Source organism: Nerophis ophidion, linkage group LG28 (genome assembly GCF_033978795.1).
Source record: "Nerophis ophidion isolate RoL-2023_Sa linkage group LG28, RoL_Noph_v1.0, whole genome shotgun sequence".
NCBI classification, from domain to species: domain Eukaryota; kingdom Metazoa; phylum Chordata; class Actinopteri; order Syngnathiformes; family Syngnathidae; genus Nerophis; species Nerophis ophidion.
In genome coordinates this window covers 13600397-13621482 of record NC_084638.1, presented here as the reverse complement: position 1 = coordinate 13621482, position 21086 = coordinate 13600397, and the positions used below count along the sequence as shown (strand labels likewise).

Below are 21086 nucleotides of genomic sequence, written 5' to 3'. Positions count from 1 at the left end.
CTTGAAGGAAGTGTTGAGGATAAAAGAGGTTGAGTTAATTCAGCTAAAAAATGGTTTGATATTAATAAGTTATCATTAAATGATATGAAAACTAAATTTATGGTGTTTAGTGGTGCAAGGAAAAATTGTGAAGCAAAATTAAAATTAAATCAAGGGGAAATTGATCGAGTATATGAAACTAAATTCTTGGGAATATTAACTGATCATAAACTATGTTGGAAACCGCATATTTAATATATAAAGGGAGAAATATACAAATCTATTGCTATTCTTTATAAAGTAAGACACATGCTGAGTAAAACATGTCTGTATATTTTTGTATTATTCTTTCATTTTTCCTTATCTAACATAATTGTGTTGAAGTTTGGGGAAATGTTTAAAAAACAAATATAGACCAAATAATTCAACTTCCAAAAAGGGTCATCAGAATAATACACAAAGCCTGCTACTATGGACATACCAATCCATTATTTATAAGTTCTAATGTGATAGAATTTTCAGATATTGTGTTTTTAAAAACCTTGGAAATTATATTTCGAGTAAAGAACAACAGCCTTCCAGCTTGCATTCTTAGGTCTTTTTTAATTAAGAGGAGAAAACTAGAACACTGATTTCTGAAATGGGTAAAGTAAGAAGGAATTTAAAATGCAAATGTGTTTCAGTTTTAGGAGTTAAGTGGTGGAACAAACTCAGTGATGAGTTGAAGACATGTAGTTCTCTCACTGGGTCCATTTGTTGCATAATCATGTGGACCAATAGATAGAAAATGCTGTTAAATGTAGCTTTGATGTGGCAAGCTACTTTTGCAGTGTAGCTTGTTGTGTAGCTTGCTACAATTCTCCGAGGATAGCTTAGCTACATTTAATTGAGAATAACTTGTAGCTTAGCTTACTACATCTTCCAGGTAGCTTGCACATCACTGTCTATTTGGCCTAGCTCACATGTGAATAATTTGTATTCTGTAAACTTCAATACATTCACATCTCATTTGTGTTTTATGTTCTGCAGACGTCCAGCAGGTGTCAGCAGAGAGTCATGAAGAGATTTCCTTCAAGCAGCAGGAGTGGAGCTCTAGTGTGGGACAGAATGAGCTACAGGCCCCGTCCTACATTAAAGAGGAGCAGCTTCATGATGAAGATGAAGCTCAGTCCTTACAGCTTCATCACAGTCAAAGTGAGGAGAACAGAGGGGCGGAGCTTGTAAGTCAACACATCCCAGAAGCTGATGGAGAGCATTGTGAAGATATAAAGTCAGAACCAGACAGCATCTTTGCTCCACTGTCAGACATGGACCACATGATGTCAGACTCTTCTGATCACAGTGACCACATCCAAAAATCTTTGAAGGGTAAAAATGACTCTAAAGGTGATACGAGACATCACATTAACAACAAACACTTTGACTGCTCTGAATGTGGGAAATCATTTAGACGGAAGAGTAATTTTAGAGAACACATGAGAATACATACTGGAGAGAAACCTTTTACTTGCTCGGTTTGTAAGAAGAGTTTCTCCAGAAAGCTTGACATGATCAAACACATGAGAACACACACTGGAGAGAAACCTTTTGCTTGCTCAGCTTGTACTAAACAATTCAACACTAAGTATGAAATTATGTTACACATGAGAATACATACTGGAGAAAAACCTTTTACTTGCTCTGTTTGTAAGAATAGTTTCTCCACAAAGGTTGGCATGACCAGACACATGAGAATACATACTGGAGAGAAACCTTTTACTTGCTCTGTTTGTAGAAAGAGTTTCTCTTTAAAGTATCACATGACTGCACACATGAGAACACATACTGGAGAAAAACCTTGTACTTGCACTGTTTGCAATAAAAGTTTCTCCAGAAAACAACACATGACCAGACACATGAGAACACACACTGGAGAGAAACCTTTTCCTTGCTCTGTTTGTAGAAAGAGTTTCTCTTTAAAGTATCACATGACCACACACATGAGAACACATACTGGAGAGAAACCTTGTACTTGCCCTGTTTGTAAGAAGAGTTTCTCCAGAAAACTTGACATGTCCACGCACATGAGAACACATACTGGGGAGAAACCTTTTACTTGCCCTGTTTGTAAGAAGAGTTTCTCCAGAAAGCGTAACATGACCACACACATGAGAACATGTGTGTGATAAAACATTCAGGATTAAGTATCAGGTCAGTAAACACAAGTGTGTAACAGTCATGGAAGCTGCAGGGATTTAAAAACACTTAAACAGTGATTGTGCTAAATGTTCTCTAAAAACACAGCATGTTTAATATGAATGTATATTTGATGTTGTATGTAGTGCTTCTCATATTCTACTGTTATATGTTGTCCTGGAGTTACTTTTTAAGTTGTGTGCATACATTTAATATTATTTATGTAGTTATTATTGTATTCTATTTTCTTATTTGGGTTTTTTTCACACATTTTTTAAATTGCAATTTATTGATGTTATTTTCCAATTAAAAGTATAAATGAATAAAATTGTGGACTCTGGTAGATTAACAGCACTGTTACATCATGGATGTTAAAGGCCTACTGAAAGCCACTACTACCGACCACACAGTCTGATAGTTTATATATCAATGATGAAATATTAACATTGCAACACATGCCAATATGGTCTTTTTAGTTTACAAAATTGCAATTTTAATTTTGCGCAAAGTATCCTGTTGAAAACGTCAGTATGATAACGCGTGCGCGTGACGTCTCGGATTGTAGCGTACATTTTTTTCCAGCACGATCTGAGCTATAAGTAGTCTGCTTTCATTGCATAATTACACAGTATTCTGGACATCTGTGTTGCTAAATTTTTTGCAATTTGTTCAATTAATAATGGAGACGTCAAAGAAGAAAGACGTAGGTGGGAAGCGGTGTATTGCAGCTGCCTGTAGCAACACAAACACAGCCGGTGCTTTCTTGTTTACATTCCCGAAGGTGAAGCTTTACTATGGAACAGAGCGGTCAAGCGAACATGGTTCCCGACCACATGTTAGCCGGTAGGTTTCGGTGAGAAATTTGTGGTAATAAGTAGGCTCTTACCGTAGACATGAGCGGAGCTTGGTCCTTCCTCGTGCACCTGTCAAAAAGGCAGCTGGGCGGTATAGCTCGGTTGGTAGAGCGGCCGTGCCAACAACTTGAGGGTTGCAGGTTCGATCCCTGCTTCCGCCATCCTAGTCACTGCCGTTGTGTCCTTGGGCAAGACACTTTACCCACCTGCTCCCAGTGCCACCCACACTGGTTTAAATGTAACTTAGATATTGGGTTTCACTATGTAAAGCGCTTTGAGTCACTAGAGAAAAAGCGCTATATAAATGTAATTCACTTCACTTCCCTCAGAGACACTGGCGGTCACCACACCCGTGGCCACACCCCTCCGACTTTCAGGTACGACCAAATAATCTCACTACAACACAAGTAACACAATAAGCAGATAAGGGATTTTCCAGAATTATCCTAGTAAATGTGTCTAATAACATCTGGAACGCTCCCACTAGCCTGTCTTTTTTTTTTTTTTCTAGTCCTTCACTCTAATGTTCCTCATCCATGAATCTTTCATCCTCGCTCAAATTAATGGGGAAATCGTCGCTTTCTCGGTCCGAATCGCTCTCGCTGCTGGTGGCCATGATTGTAAACAATGTTCAGATGTGAGGAGCCCTACAACTAGTCATGTCACGCGCACATCGTCCGCTACTTCCGATACAGGCAAGGCTTTTTTATTAGCGACCAAAAGTTGCACATTTTATCATCGATGTTCTCTACTAAATCCTTTCAGCAAAAATATGGCAATATGGCAAAATGACACATAGAATGGACCTGCTATCCCCGTTTGAATAAGAAAATCATTTCAGTAGGCCTTTAAGAGTTTATGTCTTACTCTGCCAGTGCAATTGGTTTGCCAACCCCAGAGATGCGAGGTCACCATTTCCCGGGTCTTCTTCTCTATCATCCGAGTCCCCGAGACGATGGCTGTTGGGTAACCATATCATTAGGATTACCGCAATACCAAAATTGCCAAATATACATAAAGTACAAAGACAAGACAGAACACACTTATGGCTACCTGTTCCTTTTTTCTGGCAGATCAACCTCATTCTCTGCCTCAGATTGCAGGTCTGAGGTGTTGCAGCCGTTTCGATATTGTTGCATTGTTTTTAATGCGTCTTTGTAGTTGTCTAAAATTGAATATGTTAAAATTGTTGCGGTCTGCTACTCGGATCATTACATTTTCTTGTTTATTATTTCTTTTCTGTATCACACTTTGTAGTCTGACCTCTTTATTTCCTGTTTGGTTTGTCACCATGGTTGTTCATTGATTTCACCTGCTACTCACGGTCCCGCACACCTGCTACGGATAATCACCTTCCCTATATAAGCCTTCCTCTTTTGTTTGTTCAGGCTGAGACTCTAGTTTGCTTTCATGCAACTGTACGACTGCTTTATGTGTTTTCTCGCTAGCTTATACGCTAAGCCACTAGTTATACTTAGCTCTCATGCTAATTGGGTTTGTTTTACATTTTGTGCCTTTGTGCCAAGTTTTAGTCTATTTGTATCTCCTAGCTCTCATGCTAGCGTCTTTTGTTTGCCTTTTCTTAGCTCCAGTGTTTTTGTTATATATCTCCTTTTGTTAAATAAATCATTATTTCTTACCTTTTGCTGTGTTCGTGCTGACGCATTCACGGAGGAACAAATCTGGCATCACAATGTAATAAAAATGAAAATTAGCTGTAGAACTGAACAGAATAGTATTATTATTATTGATGATGATGTATCAGGTCTCTCTCTTACAACCTACTCAGTGGCCTAGGGTCCGCCCTGAGATCGGTAGGTCGTGAGTTCAAATCCCGGCCGAGTCATACCAAAGACTATAAAAATGGGACCTGTTACCTCCCTGCTTGGCACTCAGCATTAAGGGTTGTAATTGGGGGTTAAATCACCATAAAATGATTCCTGGGGCGTGGCACCGCTGCTGCCCACTGCTCCCCTCACCTCCCAGGGTGTGATCAAGGGTGATGGGTCAAATGCAGAGACTAATTTCGTCACATCTAGTATGTGTGTGACAATCATTGCTACTTTAACTTGAACTTTACAAGAGACCTGGTTAGAACATAGACAGAATAGGTTATTCCAAGCAGAAAGAGAAGCAACTTTGACGTTATTTTTAAACAAGAAATTGATAAATTTGCATACCACAAGTTCGGACAACAGAAACGTCATATCTTGGCCAGCCTTTTTTGAACGTCTACACGTGTCCTTCGTCTTAAGGTTGGTAAAAAAGACAGGCACAGTCTTTCTATTCATGTTTGCGCTAAAAGACAAGAAAATATGATAAAGTTTATCATTGATTATTGTTTCTAATGTTGTATTTAAATAATTACAATGTTAAATGGTGATGTTGTCTGTTTCATTGCTACAAACTAGACAAGATATAGGGCAACATTAAATTGTGGGTGCACTTCTTGATTCGGCCCCATGAATAGGCCAAGAGCTGCTAGAAAAATGTGTCAGCAACATTACATTTTAACAAACCAGAAAGTATCTTACTTGATTAAGCGAACGCAGCAGGAGCAATTGTAGGCAAAAATCCAGGCAATAGATGATGCTGCAAAACACACAAAATAGAAGATGGGACCATGCAAGTTCCATACAGTAGCATAAGAAATTATGAACAGGCACAAAATACATTAGTTGTCTGAACCGACGTAAACAGTGATTAAAATAATTAATTTCTAATTCATTCATTTGAATGATAAAGATTGCAGATAGACACTTTACATTATACATTATATATGTTCTGTGTTGTGTCTTTTATAGTGATGCACACACAGGAGTTGATGTGGAGGATTTATTCACCTTTTCTTTTTTTGAATGGAAACAAAAACAGGGCGTCTCACACACAGTCCACAGTAAACAAGATCTCTCTCCACATCCGAGCATCAGAGCACTCAACTCAGTTATTTATGCTTACATGTGGAAATAATAATCATAATGAAAGGTAAATAAAGCATAAAATAGCCTCTAATTAATTAAATAAAAAACAGTATATAAAATATATACATCAGCAAACAACCAAAATATATATTAAGAAAAAGGGTCCTTAATATGTGCAGCAATATTCCTCATTTTTCCCACTCATATCAACTCATTTTATATGTTTTTCTACAATTAACTATGCCCAAAAAACTCATAACAGACTGTGGAGAGGCGGAGCCAACGGGCCGACGGCGGGGCAGGGCACGCTGCAGCCCTGCCCAAGATGGCGGCAAGGAGGCGGAGGATGCGGCGGAGCGGAAAGGCGGGGCGTACCGGGAGCGACGTCGCCGCAATCTAATTTAGGTGCGTGGCTCACACACCAGGAAACTATTAACATTTCTCCTGATGATGTATAAAAGGAGAGAAGGAGGACATATCTACCTGGTATCTATTTAAATTTATATTCTTCAGCAATTGCATGTTTACCTTTGGGTTTTCGTACATCCACGGGATTGGCACGGTAGGGCTAACTTTAATATTTTCAATTTGAGCTTTATGTTGCGGTTTACTAAGGGAAGTGACGGCAAACGGACACCAGATGGCAGTAATGTCCAAAGATTTATTTTATATATCCATCCATCCAATTTTCTACCGCTTATTCCCTTTTGGGGTCGCGGGGGGTGCTGGCGCCTATCTCAGCTACAATCAGGTGGAAGGCAGGGTACACCCTGTACATGTCGCCACCTCATCACAGGGCCAACACAGATAGACAGACAACATTCACACTCACATTCACACACTAGGGCCAATTTAGTGTTGCCAATCAACCTATCCCCAGGTGCATGTCTTTGGAAGTGGGAGGAAGCCGGAGTACCCGGAGGGAACCCACGCATTCACGGGGAGAACATGCAAACTCCACACAGAAAGATCCCGAGCCTGGATTTGAACCCAGGACTGCAGCACCTTCGTATTGTGAGGCAGACGCACTAACCCCTCTGCCACCGTGAAGCCCCTATTTTATATATACATACAGTATTTTTTTTAAGTTACTTAAGTTAAATACTCTAAAAATGGAATGTGAGGTTACAGTGCATTTGACCTTGAAAAAAAATATTATAATTGTAGTTTGAGTTTGTGCCAAATTTGAGGAAAGTCTATCAAAGAATTCTCGAGATATGACTTTAATAATGTGCAAAGTCAGGACAAAATGAAAAAAAAAAATATATATATATATATATATTTTTTTTTTAAATACCGAAGACCTGCCTTGACATCAACACATTGTTTTGTTGATGTAAATCTAGTTTTATACCATATTGTGTACAGATTCTAAACTGTAATGCCGTTTTTGTTGCATTTCCATTTTTCTGCATTATTCAATATTTTGATTGATGTCAGCCATTTTGGGCCAAAGTGTTCATTTTATTTTACTTTTTACTTCCTCTTATAACACAGTATCTGCTGACATTTTTTTTTATGTATAAAACATTGTTGTTTAGCAAAATGTACCATGTTTATGTTCAATTGTACAGGTTGCTATTCACTTACTTTGAAGTGGTTTTTGTTTGTTTGTTTGTTTTTTGTATGTTTCTTGGTTTAAATTCAAATTAAAGTATCTCAATGCTAAAATACTTGTCTGAAATGTTAGGTATATCTATTAATGTCAATTTGTGAGAGATTTTCTGATTCCAGAATGAATGTAAATACATTTACAACAAAAAACAGCTGCATAATATGTTTGTTTTTTGTAATTCCTATTTTTATACATTTATGGCTCTAAAAAAAAAGGCAGTGTATTTTGCGGAGAACGTTTAACCTAATGTCCACACTGGAATTGTCTATGCAAAAATGCAAAAAATAAAGGGTAGTGCCCAGACGTGGGAATAAAAATTACTTTCTAGCCACTTTTTCCTGGTTCACCTTATGGCCTATAACGCCCACAAACACTTGCACTTACTCAGCAACGTTCTTGTAAAAAAGAAAAGAAGAATGTTGCTGAGCTAATGTCCCGCCTATCCTCCCCCGAGCCACTCACGACTTCATCTGGGACACAAAGGACAAGACAAAAAGTGAAAGACAGCTTTAAGGACTTCAGCACAAAATGTGTGCATCCTTTCTAACGGCCACTGGGGGGCAGTAGAGGTAACTATTCCAGCAAGGTTTTACAAAGTGTTTTACAAGGTCTGACTCAAATTGTCTACCTGGTCTGTGTGACTACACTCTGGCAACCCATGTTGTCTGATATAGTCCTCAAACATACATTTTGCTTCTGTAAAGACACGCTGGAAAAGGTTGACATAGCGTGTAAAGTAGTCTTTAAACCACAAGTACACACCTGTTGTCCTGAGATGTAACAGGTAACTCAGTAATATTCATAGCAGCAGATCTTATCATGTTGAAATGTACCATCTTTATCTTTCATGATGGTCACTGCTCTTAAAGGCTTACTGAAATGAGATTTTCTTATTCAAACGGGGATAGCAGCTCCATTCTATGTGTCATACTTGATCATTTCGCGATATTGCCATATTTTTGCTGAAAGTATTTAGTAGAGAACATTGACGATAAAGTTCGCAACATTTGGTCGCTAATAAAAAAGCCTTGCCTGTACCGGAATTAGCAGACAATGTGCGCGTGACGTCACGGGTTTTGGAGCTCCTCACATCCTCACATTGTTTACAATCATGGCCACCAGCAGCTAGAGTGATTCGGACCGAGAAAGCGACAATTTCCTCATTAATTTGAGCGAGGATGAAAGATTTGTGGATGAGGAAAGTTAGAGTGAAGGACTAGGGAAAAAAAAGAAAAAAAGGCGACGGCAGTGGGAGCGGTTCAGATGTTATTAGACACATTTACTAGGATAATTCTGGAAAATCCCTTATCTTCTTATTGTGTTACTAATAGAAAAATTGGGTGTAAATTATCAAAAAACTTTCAGCTCCCTGAAATTCCACTGAGCAGTTGAGAGCGTCACTAGTGTTTTAATGAGATTATATGGTACCTGAAAGTCGGAGGGGTGTGGCCACGGGTGTGGTGACCGCCAGTGTCTCTGAGGGAAGCCACGTTTCCCGACGAGGCAAAGCGAAGGCAGCCATTGGGGCCAGGCTGAGCTTTTTTTCCCCCTCCTCCACGGTGGAAGCATCCCACGTTCGGGGGCGGCCGGTCGGAGGAGGCAAGAGAGTCCGCAGCTGCTTCTTTGACAGGTGCAGGAGGAACGACGCATGCTCTCCGCACATGTCTACGGTAAGAGCCAACTTATTACCACAATTTTCTCACCAAAACCTGCCGTTTGACATGTGTTAGGGAACAGTGTTCGCTTGACCGCTCTGTTCCATAGTAAAGCTTCAATGTCATCTTTCGGGAATGTAAACAAGGAAACACCGGCTGTGTTTGTCTTGTTAAAGGGAGCCACAATACACCGCTTCCCACCTACATCTTTCTTCTTTGACGTCTCCATTATTAATTAAACAAATTGCAAAAGATTCAGCAACACAGATGTCCAGAATACTGTGTAATTATGCGATTAAAGCAGACGACTTATAGCTGGGATCGGGGCTGGAACAACATGTCCGCTACAATCCGTGACGTCACGCGCACGCCTCATCATACGCGCCATCATACCGCAACGTTTTCAACAGGATACTTCACGGGAAATGTAAAATTGCAATTTAGTAAACTAAAAAGGCCCTATTGGAATGCGTTGCAATGTTAATATTTCATCATTGATATATAAACTATCAGACTGCGTGGTGGCTAGTAGTGGCTTTCAGTAGGCCTTTAAGTGGCTTGAAACAAGCGTCCAGTCAATGTTTGGCTTTACCGTGTCTGATTTCACATTTCACTTTCCTTTTCTTGGATGCTTTGCCACCAGAAGATTCAGCCTCACGCTTTTCCTCTCCTCCCACTTTTAGTAGTTTGGCCACAGCGATTCATTCACATGAGTTGTTTCAGCTTTAGTTTTTACTTCCTGAACCAACCATGGCTTGGAATCTAACCTATGCAAGGCAGAACTGCCAAATGTGACTATCATAAACAGAAAGAAAACTATAAAATCGGTGAAGTCAGCACAAAGCGAACAAGAGCCAAGGTGAAAGATGTTCTTCTGCTTGGAGACGGCACATATCTAACATTAACATACACACCTTGATGAGTTACCCACTAGATTTCTAAAGTCTGTGCTGAGCAGTTTGTCAGCACAATTCCTTCATCTAGTTAACGTCTCACTTCAGACTGGAACATTTCCAAAGGCCTTAAAGGGGCTGTTTGCAACATTTACACAGATGTCTAGAGGGCGCTAACTTTCCAATTTATTTCACACAGCATATCCCTCCTTCTTTCAGCTTCTAGGACATAACGATGTAACTACATACGTGCGTAACACATGCATTAGATATGGCTGTTGGTAGCTAATAATAGTCATTTGGATAGTTCAATTAAATGTAAATCCTATCTTAACAATAACATGATTGCAAATTGTTTGTTGCCTCTCTTGGACTGCTTTTGTACGTCTTCCCCTGTCTCTGCACGTACGTGTTGACCAGACAGGGTGAGTGACCGCCGTAAACACCAATCATTTTATACGCACACTCAAAGACTGGTGATGTGCAATACAACTGATTTTTATTCAGATCCGATACCCAGTAAAATCCAGGCTGGTATCGGCAATACGGGTCTGATACTGATACTTTGTGCAAATATACTGAATGGGTCTGGTAATGTTTAAGAAGTAGTGTATTTTAAGTGTTGCTGATCTTGGCACCACCTCACATCTGGAATGCTGTCCTCCGAGTCCTTCGTCATAGGGAGGATCTTAGTTGTGGCATTTCCAGTTTTGCTGGGTTCAATGCCACAGTGTACAGCCAGCTTGGCGTAGATTGAGTGGAATTGCTGTGTGTTGGCATTGTTGTTGCAGCCTCCTGTTTATAATAAGAGAAGAGTACATACATAAGATTGTGCGTTAGCACCCTCATCTTACATTCTTATTGACATATACATATATAGTTATTAATATTGTATTTCTTGAAATGCCTTATGCCTAAATAAAAGATGAAACAATTAAAATGTTTCTCTTCATTTCATATTTTCAATTATCAACACACAGCACATGATTTATGAAGGTGAACAAATGTAATGAACAATCCTTGATGTGATTAAATGTCATTAAAATATATCTTTGGTATCATTTTTTTTTAAAGTTGAAGTCCCAACGATGAATTGTAGATGAGACTAATATTTGATGCAGGAAATCAACTGCAAACAAACTTATCCTTTTCCTCATTAGCGTCACGATCTCAGCAGCACAAATAAATCCAACTTTGTCTTTCAGGGATGAAAAGTTTAATTAGTGGAGCCCTCAGATGTAAAGACATTGGTGCATCTAATGCTTTCTTCTCTAAATCCTTGTGAGTGTCACATGAAGTGAGGTCGCAGCGAGCAGTAACGTCTTGCTGATGATAAATGCTTTAAATATTTAAAAACGATATTTTTATTAAGAGTGTAAAAATCCACCCCATCCCATTTTAAATATCTTTTTTTAATGATCGCTTTCATACTTGTTGCTAAACCTTTCTGCACGGATTCAGGTAAATAAACAGAAGCCTAATGGGACTCTAGACCAAGATGAGTCACCCGCTGGCCTGTTCTAAAAATAGCTTAAATAGCAGCACTTACCAGTGAGCTGCCTCTATTTCTTTAAACTTTATTTATTTACTAGCAAGCTGGTCTCGCTTTGCTCGACATTTTTATTTCTAAGAGAGACAAAACTCATAGAATTTGAAAATCCAAGAAAATATTTTAAAGACTTGGTCTTCACTTGTTTAAATAAATTCATTTATTTTTTTACTTTGCTTCTTATAACTTTCAGAAAGACAATTTTAGAGAAAAAATACAACCTTAAAAATGATTTTAGGATTTTTAAACACATACCTTTTTACCTTTTAAATATCTTCCTTTTCTTTCCTGACAATTTAAATCAATGTTCAAGTATATTCATTTTTTTATTGTAAAGAATAATAAATACATTTTAATTTAATTCTTTATTATAGTTTCTGTTTTTTCAACGAAGAATATTTGTGAAATATTTCTTTAAACTTATTATGATTAAAATAAAAAAGAATATTCTGAAAAAATCTAGAAAATCTGTAGAATCAAATTTAAATCTTATTTCAAAGTCTTTTGAATTTCTATTAATTTTTTTGTTCTGGAAAATAGAAAAGCAATAATGATTTGTCTTTGTTAGAAATATAGCTTGGTCCATTTTGTTATATATTCTAACAAAGTGCAGATTGGATTTTAACACATTTAAAACATGTCATCAGAATTCTAAAATTGATCTTAATCAGGAAAAATTACTAATGATGTTCCATAAATTATTTTTTAATTTTTTCAAAATGATTCTCTTCTTTTTTTCCATTGAATTTAGAATTTTAAAGGGTCGAAATTGAAGATAAACTATGTTTAAAAATTTAATTTTCTTCTTTTTTTCAGTTTTCTCCTCTTTTAAACCGTTCAAGTAAGTGTTTTTTTCGTCATTTATTCTCTACAAAAAACATTCCGTAAAAGGAAAAAAAATGTATGACGGAATGACGGACAGAAATAGTCATTTTTTATATATATAGAGATTTATTAAAGGTAAATTGAGCAAATTGGCTATTTCTGGCAATTTCTTTAAATGTGTATCAAACTGGTAGCCCTCCGCATTAATCAGTACCCAAGAAGTAGCTCTTGGTTTCAAAAAGGTTGGCGACCCCTGGCTTAGACGCTACAATATCACTTATGTAAAATGTTCATCTTGTTGTTGTGTATTGTTCCTATAAAGTTAGTGTGTGTATTATAATAAAGCTGCTTCAAAAAACATGACATCACCTCCGACACTTTTATTCTTGTAATGATGATATGACTTTTATTGAGTTAATATTCATGTGTTAGCTGCAGTGGAGGAACTGCGTTGCTGTCAAATATTTGTATCCTCCTCCAGGAAGTGATTTCAAGTCACGTGATTTCCAGATTTGATATAAAAGCTCGTTTCCGCCTTGGCGTCCATTTCATGTTTACTCGTCAAGCAAGTTGTCGTCGCCTTGCTTTTCTCTGAGGATTAAAACTAGAAACTTTTTTTTTTTATTGCCTTCCGCACTTTTGTGACATTTAAAGATGAACTTGCTTTCCTTCTTCCTCCTAGTTGTACAAACACACAGCGTGACGCCTGGTAAGTCCACTTTCTTTACAAGTTTATACACCTCATTCCTACATGCTCATTTCATACAAAATACTCTCATTTATTTCTTCTCATTATTATTGACGCTCTTCTCTTCTCACCAACATCAATCAGTGAATAGTTTGCATCTTCATTTGTTGCTCAAACTTTTAACGAGTCAAACTTGTTCAAGTTGTCTCACTTTAACAGCAACATACATCCAACTTTTTACTTTAGCATTTCCGCAAACGCTAATTTCACTTTTAAATAGGAAAATAACAATAATTAATCCAGGAAACAATCAGGAGTATCAGTTATTAAATGAGATGTAGATTAGAATAATTTAATGTACACAAAAATTACTCTATTGGTGGGAATTATTCTGAAATAATGGATATAATTGACCCGAAAGGGACAAGCGGTAGTAAATGGATGGATGGATTATTGTTTATTGAGGATCCCCATTAGCCGACGCACAAACGGCTAATGGGGATCCTCTTTTCAAAAGTTCAAAGTAAAATAATAATGCACAAATCCAGTTACAAATAAAAGAAAGGAAAAATAAAAATACAAAATAACAGTACACACGTCTAATTACAATAAAAGAGAAGAAAAAAACATGAAAGATGAACTCTTAAGTCTAAAAAATGACTTTACATGTTTCTTAAATGCTTTTTTTTTTACTGGTAATAGTCCTAATATGTAAATGAAGAGTATTATAATATTGTTGTTGTATTCCATTGTCAACATTCCATAAGGCGGTGCTATATTTCCATGCTTTGGCAGTGACATCACTAGTTTGAACTTCCCCTCACCTGGAAAAACAACTATATGACTATAATGTCATATATTTATTTGACACTTCCAGTTGTAGAAGGAAATAAGTCCAGTTCTTCATGTGTGTGGTCTTAAAGTGAGGTATAAATGTGAGATGCATGACATCAAAGACCAACGCTGTTATTGTCTCTTGGAACAGGAAGTGATTGTTTACTGTGAGAAGCAGCAGTGTTTGAAGTTGAAATGAAGACAGCATCATTTCAAATAGGAATTGTTCAACATGAAACTCAAGAATCAAATGTTGTTTTGTCTTTCAGTGATTCACACGCTGCAGTATTTCCAAACTGCATGCTCTCAAGTTCCAAACTTCCCAGAGTTTGTGAGTGTTGGTTATGTTGATGAAGTTGAGGTGAGTTACTATGACAGCAACATCAGGAAAGCAGAATCCAAACAGGACTGGATGAACAAAATCACAGCAGAGGATCCAAACTACTGGCAGAGAGAAACAGAGATCAATGTTTTTACTGAACATGTCTTCAAAGACAACATTGAAAAACTTAAGAAGCGTTTCAACCTTACTGGAGGTTTGTTTATGTTGAACTTTCTACTATTCTAATATATTTGATATTTTGATAGTGTATTAAAAACACACATTACTGCACTGATATACCTTGTCTCTGTCCATCCCATAATAAGCAACAACAAAGACAAGTTGTGTGTTAGTTTCACTTTGCTTTACAACACTTTGTGTCTCTCAGGTGTTCACACTTTACAGAAGATGACAGGATGTGAATGGAATGATGAGACTGATGAGGTTAAAGGTTGGCAGCAGCACAGTTATGATGGAGAAGATTTCATATCGTTGGACATGAAGACATGGACATGGACTGCAGCAAAACAACAAGCTTTCCCCACCAAACTCAAGTGGGACCAGGACACACTTGGACTAGACTACAATAAGTATTATTACACTGAGGAATGTCCTTCTTACTTGAAGAAGTATGTGGAGTATGGGAAGAAGGTCCTAATGAGAACAGGTAGAAGCACACCTTGTACTTTCACCTTCTCACATGTTAGCACTCCCCCTATAGGAACATTACTCACATTACACGCTCTCTCTCCATACTCTTTTCTCTTCACCTCCTTTTCTCTCCATCTTGACCTCCATTTTCTCCTCTCTCTTTCTTTACCTTCATTCCTTCCATCTTTACCTTCATTCTCTCCCTTTTGCTCCATTTTTTACTTCTATTTTCTCCCTTTTTCTCTATCTTTACCTTTATTCGCTCCTATTCTCTCCATCTTTACCGCCATTTCTAAATTTTTCTGCATCTTTCCCTTTTCTTTTTTTCTCTCCACCTTTAACTTTATGGTCTCCTTTTATCTCCATCTTTACCGTCATTCTCTCCTTTTCTCGCCATCTTTATGTGCATTCCCTCCATCTTTACCTTCATTCTCCTATTCTCTCCATCTTTACCTCCATTTCTCCTTTTTCTGTATCTTTCCCTTTCTTTTCTTTTTTTCTATCCATCTTTAACTTTATATTTGCCTTTTTTCTCCATCTTTACCTCCATTTTCTCCTCTCTCCTTTACCTTCATTCTCATTTTCTTTCCATCTTTACCTTCTTTCTCTCCTTTTGTCTTCATCTTTACCTTCTTTCTCTCATTTTCTATCTGTTTCTACCTTCGTTCTGTCCTTTTCTCCCCATTTTTACTTTTATTCTCAACTTTTCTCTGGATCTTCGTCAATTCTCTCCATCTTTACCTTCATGCTCACCTTCTCTCCTTTTTTCTCCATTTTTACCTTCTTTCTCTCCTTTTCTCTTTATCTTTAACTTAATTCTCGCCTTCTCTCTCCTTCTTTAACTCCATGTTCTTCTTCTCTCCATCTTTGCCTCCACTCTCTCCTTTTCTATCCATCTTTACCATCATTCTCCCTTATCTCCTTTTCTCTCTATCTTTACCTTCATTCTCTCCTTTTCTCTCCATCTTTAACTTCATTCTCACCTTTTCTCTCTTTTTACCTCCATTTTCTCCTTTTTTCGCCATCTTTACCTCCATTCTCTCCTTTTTTTGCCATCGTAACTTAATTTTCTCCTTTTTTACCTTCATTCGCTCCATCTTTACCTTCATTTGTTACATCCTTACCTTCATTCTCACCTTTTTGCTCCATCTTTACCTCCATTGTTTCCTTTTTTCTCCATTTTTACCTTTTATTCGATTCTATTCTCTACATCTTTACCTCCCTTCTCTCCATTTACCTCCATCTTCTGTCCACGTCATCCTCCATTCCCACGTCACTTCCTGGGCAGAGCTTCCAAAGGTGTTCCTCCTCCAGAAGACGCCATCCTCTCCGGTCATCTGCATGGCGACAGGTTTCTACCCCGACCGAGCCGACTTGTTTTGGAGGAAAGACGGCGAGCAGATCTTCGAGGACGTGGAGCACGGAGAGCTGCTCCCCAACCACGACGGAACCTTCCAGATGTCGGTGGAGCTGAAAGTGGAGGTGACGGCCGAGGTGGAGGGCAAGTACGAATGTGTGTTCCAGCTGTCTGGCGTCGAGGAGGACCTGGTCACCAAGCTGGAGAGAAGAAGCATCCTGAGCAACGCAAGCCATGAAGGTGAGAAAGACACATCTAGGACATGTTGAATAGTGTCAATGGAAGCACCTGATGTTCCTTCATGTGACTTATCAAGCAGCTGTCAAACAAATCAATCATACCATACCAACAGGCAACGTGAGCGTCACTGCCACGCTGGCGGTCCTCGCTGTGGTGCTCCTCCTGGCGGCCCCCATCATCATCATCTTCATCATCAAGCGTCGCCCAAGCAGACAAGGTGAGGGACACAAATGTTTCCTCTTACAGGAAGACGCCAACAAGTCTCTGCCGGCATTCATGAGATGTGAATTTCACCTGCTTTCTCTTTCATTTCAGCCCAATACCATCCAGCTGGTAAGTAAAACATCTTCTCTTTCTTGGAAAGCAGAACAATAAACAAAGCAGTGGTGAAGCATCACTCACACACTTTGTAAGTTTACCCCCACAAAGACGATCATTTATGACTTATTCATCTTTGTTATACACCTTTTATGTCAGCTATATTCAATATAATATTGACTTTCTGTTTCTGTTAGCATCAACATTCTGGATTGTTGGTATCTTTGTAAGGGTCAACTTGCAAACTTGCTGTTTTAAGGTGTGATGTAGACACGTGTTACAAGTTTAGCAGGGAAATAAAAGCTTCCCTCCATCAGGAGTAGCTTGATACTGGTGTAAGCGCACGCAATAGAAAGTATCACAGCCAACTTTTGGTGAGTGCTCATGATAATGAACATCAAGGGCCTGATCTACTAAAGGTTTGTGTGTATTAAAACATGTGCAAACCTCATCTACTTAACTCCTGCGCAGAGTCTCTGAAATGAGCAAAATAGAGAGCGCAAGCCATTTAGCGTGTCTGTCTTCATGTACAGTCGTGGTCAAAAGTTTACATACACCTGTAAAGAACATCATGTCATGGCTGACTTCAGTTTGCAATCATCTCTACAACTCTTATTTTTTGTGATGTAGTGATTGGAGCACATACTTGTTGGTCACAAAAACATTCATGAAGTTTGCTTCTTTTATGAATTTATTATGGGTCTACTAAAATGTGAGCAAATCTGCTGGGTCAAATGTATACATACAGCAATGTTAATATTCGCTTACATATCCCTTGGCAAGTTTCAGCATTGTCCACATGTTTAAGTCAGGACTTTGGGGAGTTCATTCTAAAACCTTCATTCTAGCCTGATTTAGCCATTCCTTTACCACTGCTGACATGTGTTTGGGGTCATTGTCCTGTTGGAACACCCCACTGCGCCCAAGACTCAACCTCTGGGTTGATGGTTTTAGGTTTTGTGGGAAGAATTTGGAGGTAATCCTCCTTTTTCATCGTCCCATTTAGTCTCTTTAAATCACCAGTTCCATTGGCCACAAAACAGGCCCAGAGCATAATACAACCACCACCTTCCTGGGATTTAAAGCCTCACCTTTTTTCATCCAAACATATTGCTGGGTATTGTGGCCAAACAGCTAAAGTTGTGTTTCATCTGACATCACATGGACAAAGATGAGACCTTTCAGAGGAAAGTTCTGTGGTCAGATGAAAACAAAATTGAGCTGTTTGGCCACAAAACCCAGCAAAATGTTTGGAAGAGAAAAGATGAGGCCTTGAATCCCAGGAACACCATACCTACCGTCAAGCATGGTGGTGGTAGTATTATGCTCTGGGCCTGTTTTGCGGACAGTGCTTTACAGAGAGTAAATGGGACAATGCAAATTAAGGATTACAGTACCTACAAATTCGCAGTTGGGTGTTTCAACAGGACAATGACCCCGAACCTGTTACGTCAAGAACGCATGGCGATGCGCGGAGGTGTCGACCTCTCGATGCCAAAGGACCGGAGCAAGCAGGAGTGAAGGTAGGAGCAAGTTTTAATTATAAATACAACAAAAGAACTTTATTACAAAGGGGTAAAATAAAAGTGTGCCAATGCACGGATAGCAGGAAGCTAAAGTTAGCAAGGGTAGAGTTCACAAGTCCAAACAATCGCGCGAGCCGAACGCGAAAAGCTAAGCTGAAACTTAGCAGAGTGCATACAAGGAGAAATTACTCACGTAACTGTTGCATGAGCAAACGAACCAACCAGGTGGAACTGAGGTAACAGGTGGACTTAAATATCAACACAACAATCAGAAACCAGTGCGTGTCCGAAAGTAAGAGCAGGTGAAACAGATGATGAAAACCATGGTAACGAATGTGATTAAGAAAGTGCTCAAATAATGGGATCTGCAGAGTCCAAACATCAGAAAATACATAATATGAAAATACAAAAGGGACTTAAACAAACTAGATGTGTGATCTGGAAGCCGAATCACAACAGAACGTGCGTCAAAAGTGGTAAAGCAATGGCTAAATCAGGCTAGAATGAAGGTTTTAGAATGGCCTTCCCAAAATCCTGTCTTAAACATGTGGGCAATGCTGAAGAAACAAGTCCATGTCAGAAAACAAACACATTAGCTGAACTGCACCAATTTTGTCAAGAGGAGTGGTCAAAAACCAAAAGCGCCTTATTGCAGTGAAACTTGCCAAGGGACATGTAAGCAAATATTAACATTGCTGTACGTATACTTTTGACCCAGCACATTTTCTGTAGACCCATAATAAATTCATAAAAGAAGCAAACTTCATGAATGTTTTTTGTGACCAACAAGTATGTGCTCCAATCACTACATCACAAAAAAATAGTTGTTGTAGAAATGATTGGAAACTGAAGTCAGCCATGACATGATGTTCTTTACAGGTGTATGTAAACTTTTGACCATGACCGTACCTGACTAAGACACTGGAGGGCTGCTTGCACATGAGCCTTGAAGCCAAGCTGAACCTGTTTGGAGACTTAGTCTTAGGCTAGTCAGGAAGTAGAAGAGCAGAATTCCCAGCTGAAAAGATGTGATATGAGTGAAGATGCACCTTCTGGATGGACTTCCTTCACCAGAGTGAGGTGTGGGCTTAGCATGAGCAGCGTAAGCAGCTCACGGTGCGTTTTGTGCTCCGACAGCTGGTGACGGTGGTAACGAGCTCTCAGAGAGACGTGAAGGCTGAAGGCTGAGTGACACACAGCACAGTGAGGACTTTGCTTTTTCACGCACCTCCAAATGTTCTTCTGACTTTGTGTGAAGATGATGTTCACTCTGCCACATGCTAACATCTGCACCTGCTTTTGTTGGGAATGTGCTGAGTCATCTTCTTCCTCCAGGATGCTTTGTGCACTGGAACACAGAGAGATGTCTCCATCGCTGAGGGACCTCATCACACTTGGACTTTTCTTTCACATCTGCACAAATTGCTCCTCGTCTTACACGATGTCTTCTTTGGCTGTTTATGGCTGAGAAAACACCTTCAATCTGCATTTGTCAACAATATTTCGTCAGATGTTGATCTTTGTGTCCATGTAATTGTGATGTCATCATTTGGGGCTCATGTGTCATCACATTGACAAGGATTTCTACTTTCCTTTTCAAACCAATAGACAGCTGCTTATCAGCGAATATCACCTTGTGTCACATCTCATCATTATTTTTACCAATATTTTGGAACAATAGTACCATTTTTCAGTACTTTTGAATGTTAATTTTAATTGTTTTTGATGTAACATTTAAGAATGATGATTATGAGAACTGCTGTCCAGTTGTTTTATCTTGTTTTCTGATGACATTAGTCTCATTTGCAATGCAGTTGCACTTCCAAGACCATTAGATGGCAGCACTGTATAACTATTTATGGTATGTTGTCCAACTAGAAAGTAGATTTTTTATCAGGAAATTAATTTGTTAGGTTGCGCCCTACAAAGTGTCAATACTGTAAGAATACTTCCCATTACACAAAACTGTAAAATTCTAACTATAATCTTAGTTGTTTCCTTTACCAAATTCCATGGTGTTGAAATCGCCATGTAAAATCGCTCATGTAAATAGTAGCCTGTCTTTGGCAAATCCTATGTAAATTAGCAATAAGTTAGCGCATTTTGGAAGAGTGTCGCATTACTTTACGTTTGCGCTGTTTTTTATTAAGCACTGTGTTGGTGTTGAAAATGGCAACATGACTTAGAGGGAGTTTGGCTGAGTCCCGCCTGAGTGCTGCTTGAGTGATTGTTTACGTGAGCCCGTGTTTAGTCTGAAAGCAGACATGACCAGTCTGAAACCGGACATGACGTCACATGCAACAAAGGTATCCAACTATGGCACCGTTTGATTTTACGTGAATTGATAGTACCGAGGGAATTCGGTCATTACCTACAAAAGTACTGAATTGGGTAGCCAACCCTACCAGTTAGTGTGACGGAGGGGGACAGTGACACAAGATTTTTATGACAAAGCGTTGCAAAATATTTATATTTATTGAAAATATTTGCTGTTTTTTCCGTTCCTTTTTGCATAGTCATATTTTTGCTTGATTGCCAAACATGCCGAGGATGTCATTTGGGAAGTAAACAAGGTAGGCCGTTCATATACTCTTGATATTCAGTGTTTTATGTGTACAATGTTTCATGTACATTCTGGGGGTTTTTATTCAGTAAAAACTTGTCAAATACAATTCTGTTTTGGA

General features: G+C 38.7%; 2 protein-coding genes across 10 annotated transcripts in view; both read left to right on the top strand.

The window, feature by feature from the left end:
- Positions 1 to 21086, top strand: part of LOC133545573 (zinc finger protein OZF-like) — a 538609-nt gene that overhangs the window by 16074 nt on the left and 501449 nt on the right. Inside the window, exon 3 of one of the 5 annotated variants that reach the window (XM_061891286.1) lies at positions 1009 to 4647. The exons of the other annotated variants lie outside the window; for them this stretch is intronic. Coding sequence (XP_061747270.1) covers positions 1009 to 2144 — 1136 coding nt within the window. The 3' untranslated portion in view covers positions 2145 to 4647. Of the gene's footprint in view, positions 1 to 1008; positions 4648 to 21086 lie in introns of those variants that run through there. 5 annotated transcript variants of the gene reach the window in all.
- On the top strand, positions 13014 to 21074 carry LOC133545595 (major histocompatibility complex class I-related gene protein-like). 5 transcript variants are annotated; one of them, XM_061891333.1, is made up of 8 exons: positions 13014 to 13175; positions 14258 to 14524; positions 14699 to 14977; positions 16250 to 16558; positions 16638 to 16775; positions 16874 to 16891; positions 19540 to 19605; positions 19738 to 21074. In XM_061891333.1, the coding sequence occupies exons 1-7, from the start codon at positions 13121 to 13123 to the stop codon at positions 19581 to 19583; spliced, it is 1110 nt and encodes a 369-aa protein (XP_061747317.1). In that variant the 5' UTR covers positions 13014 to 13120; the 3' UTR covers positions 19584 to 19605; positions 19738 to 21074. The 5 variants fall into 5 exon arrangements, with proteins under 5 accessions (XP_061747317.1, XP_061747320.1, XP_061747319.1 ...); XM_061891336.1 differs by lacking the exon at positions 19540 to 19605 and having other exon boundaries at positions 16671 to 16775; XM_061891335.1 differs by having other exon boundaries at positions 16671 to 16775; positions 19540 to 21074.

Excerpts from the sequence above, each read along its gene's own strand:
- LOC133545595 (XM_061891334.1), top strand. The coding sequence starts at position 13,121 with ATGAACTTGCTTTCCTTCTTCCTCCTAGTTGTACAAACACACAGCGTG. Across the intron at positions 13,176-14,257 it reads AACACACAGCGTGACGCCTG|TGATTCACACGCTGCAGTAT; the intron begins GTAAGTCCACTT and ends TTTGTCTTTCAG. Across the intron at positions 14,525-14,698 it reads GCGTTTCAACCTTACTGGAG|GTGTTCACACTTTACAGAAG; the intron begins GTTTGTTTATGT and ends TGTGTCTCTCAG.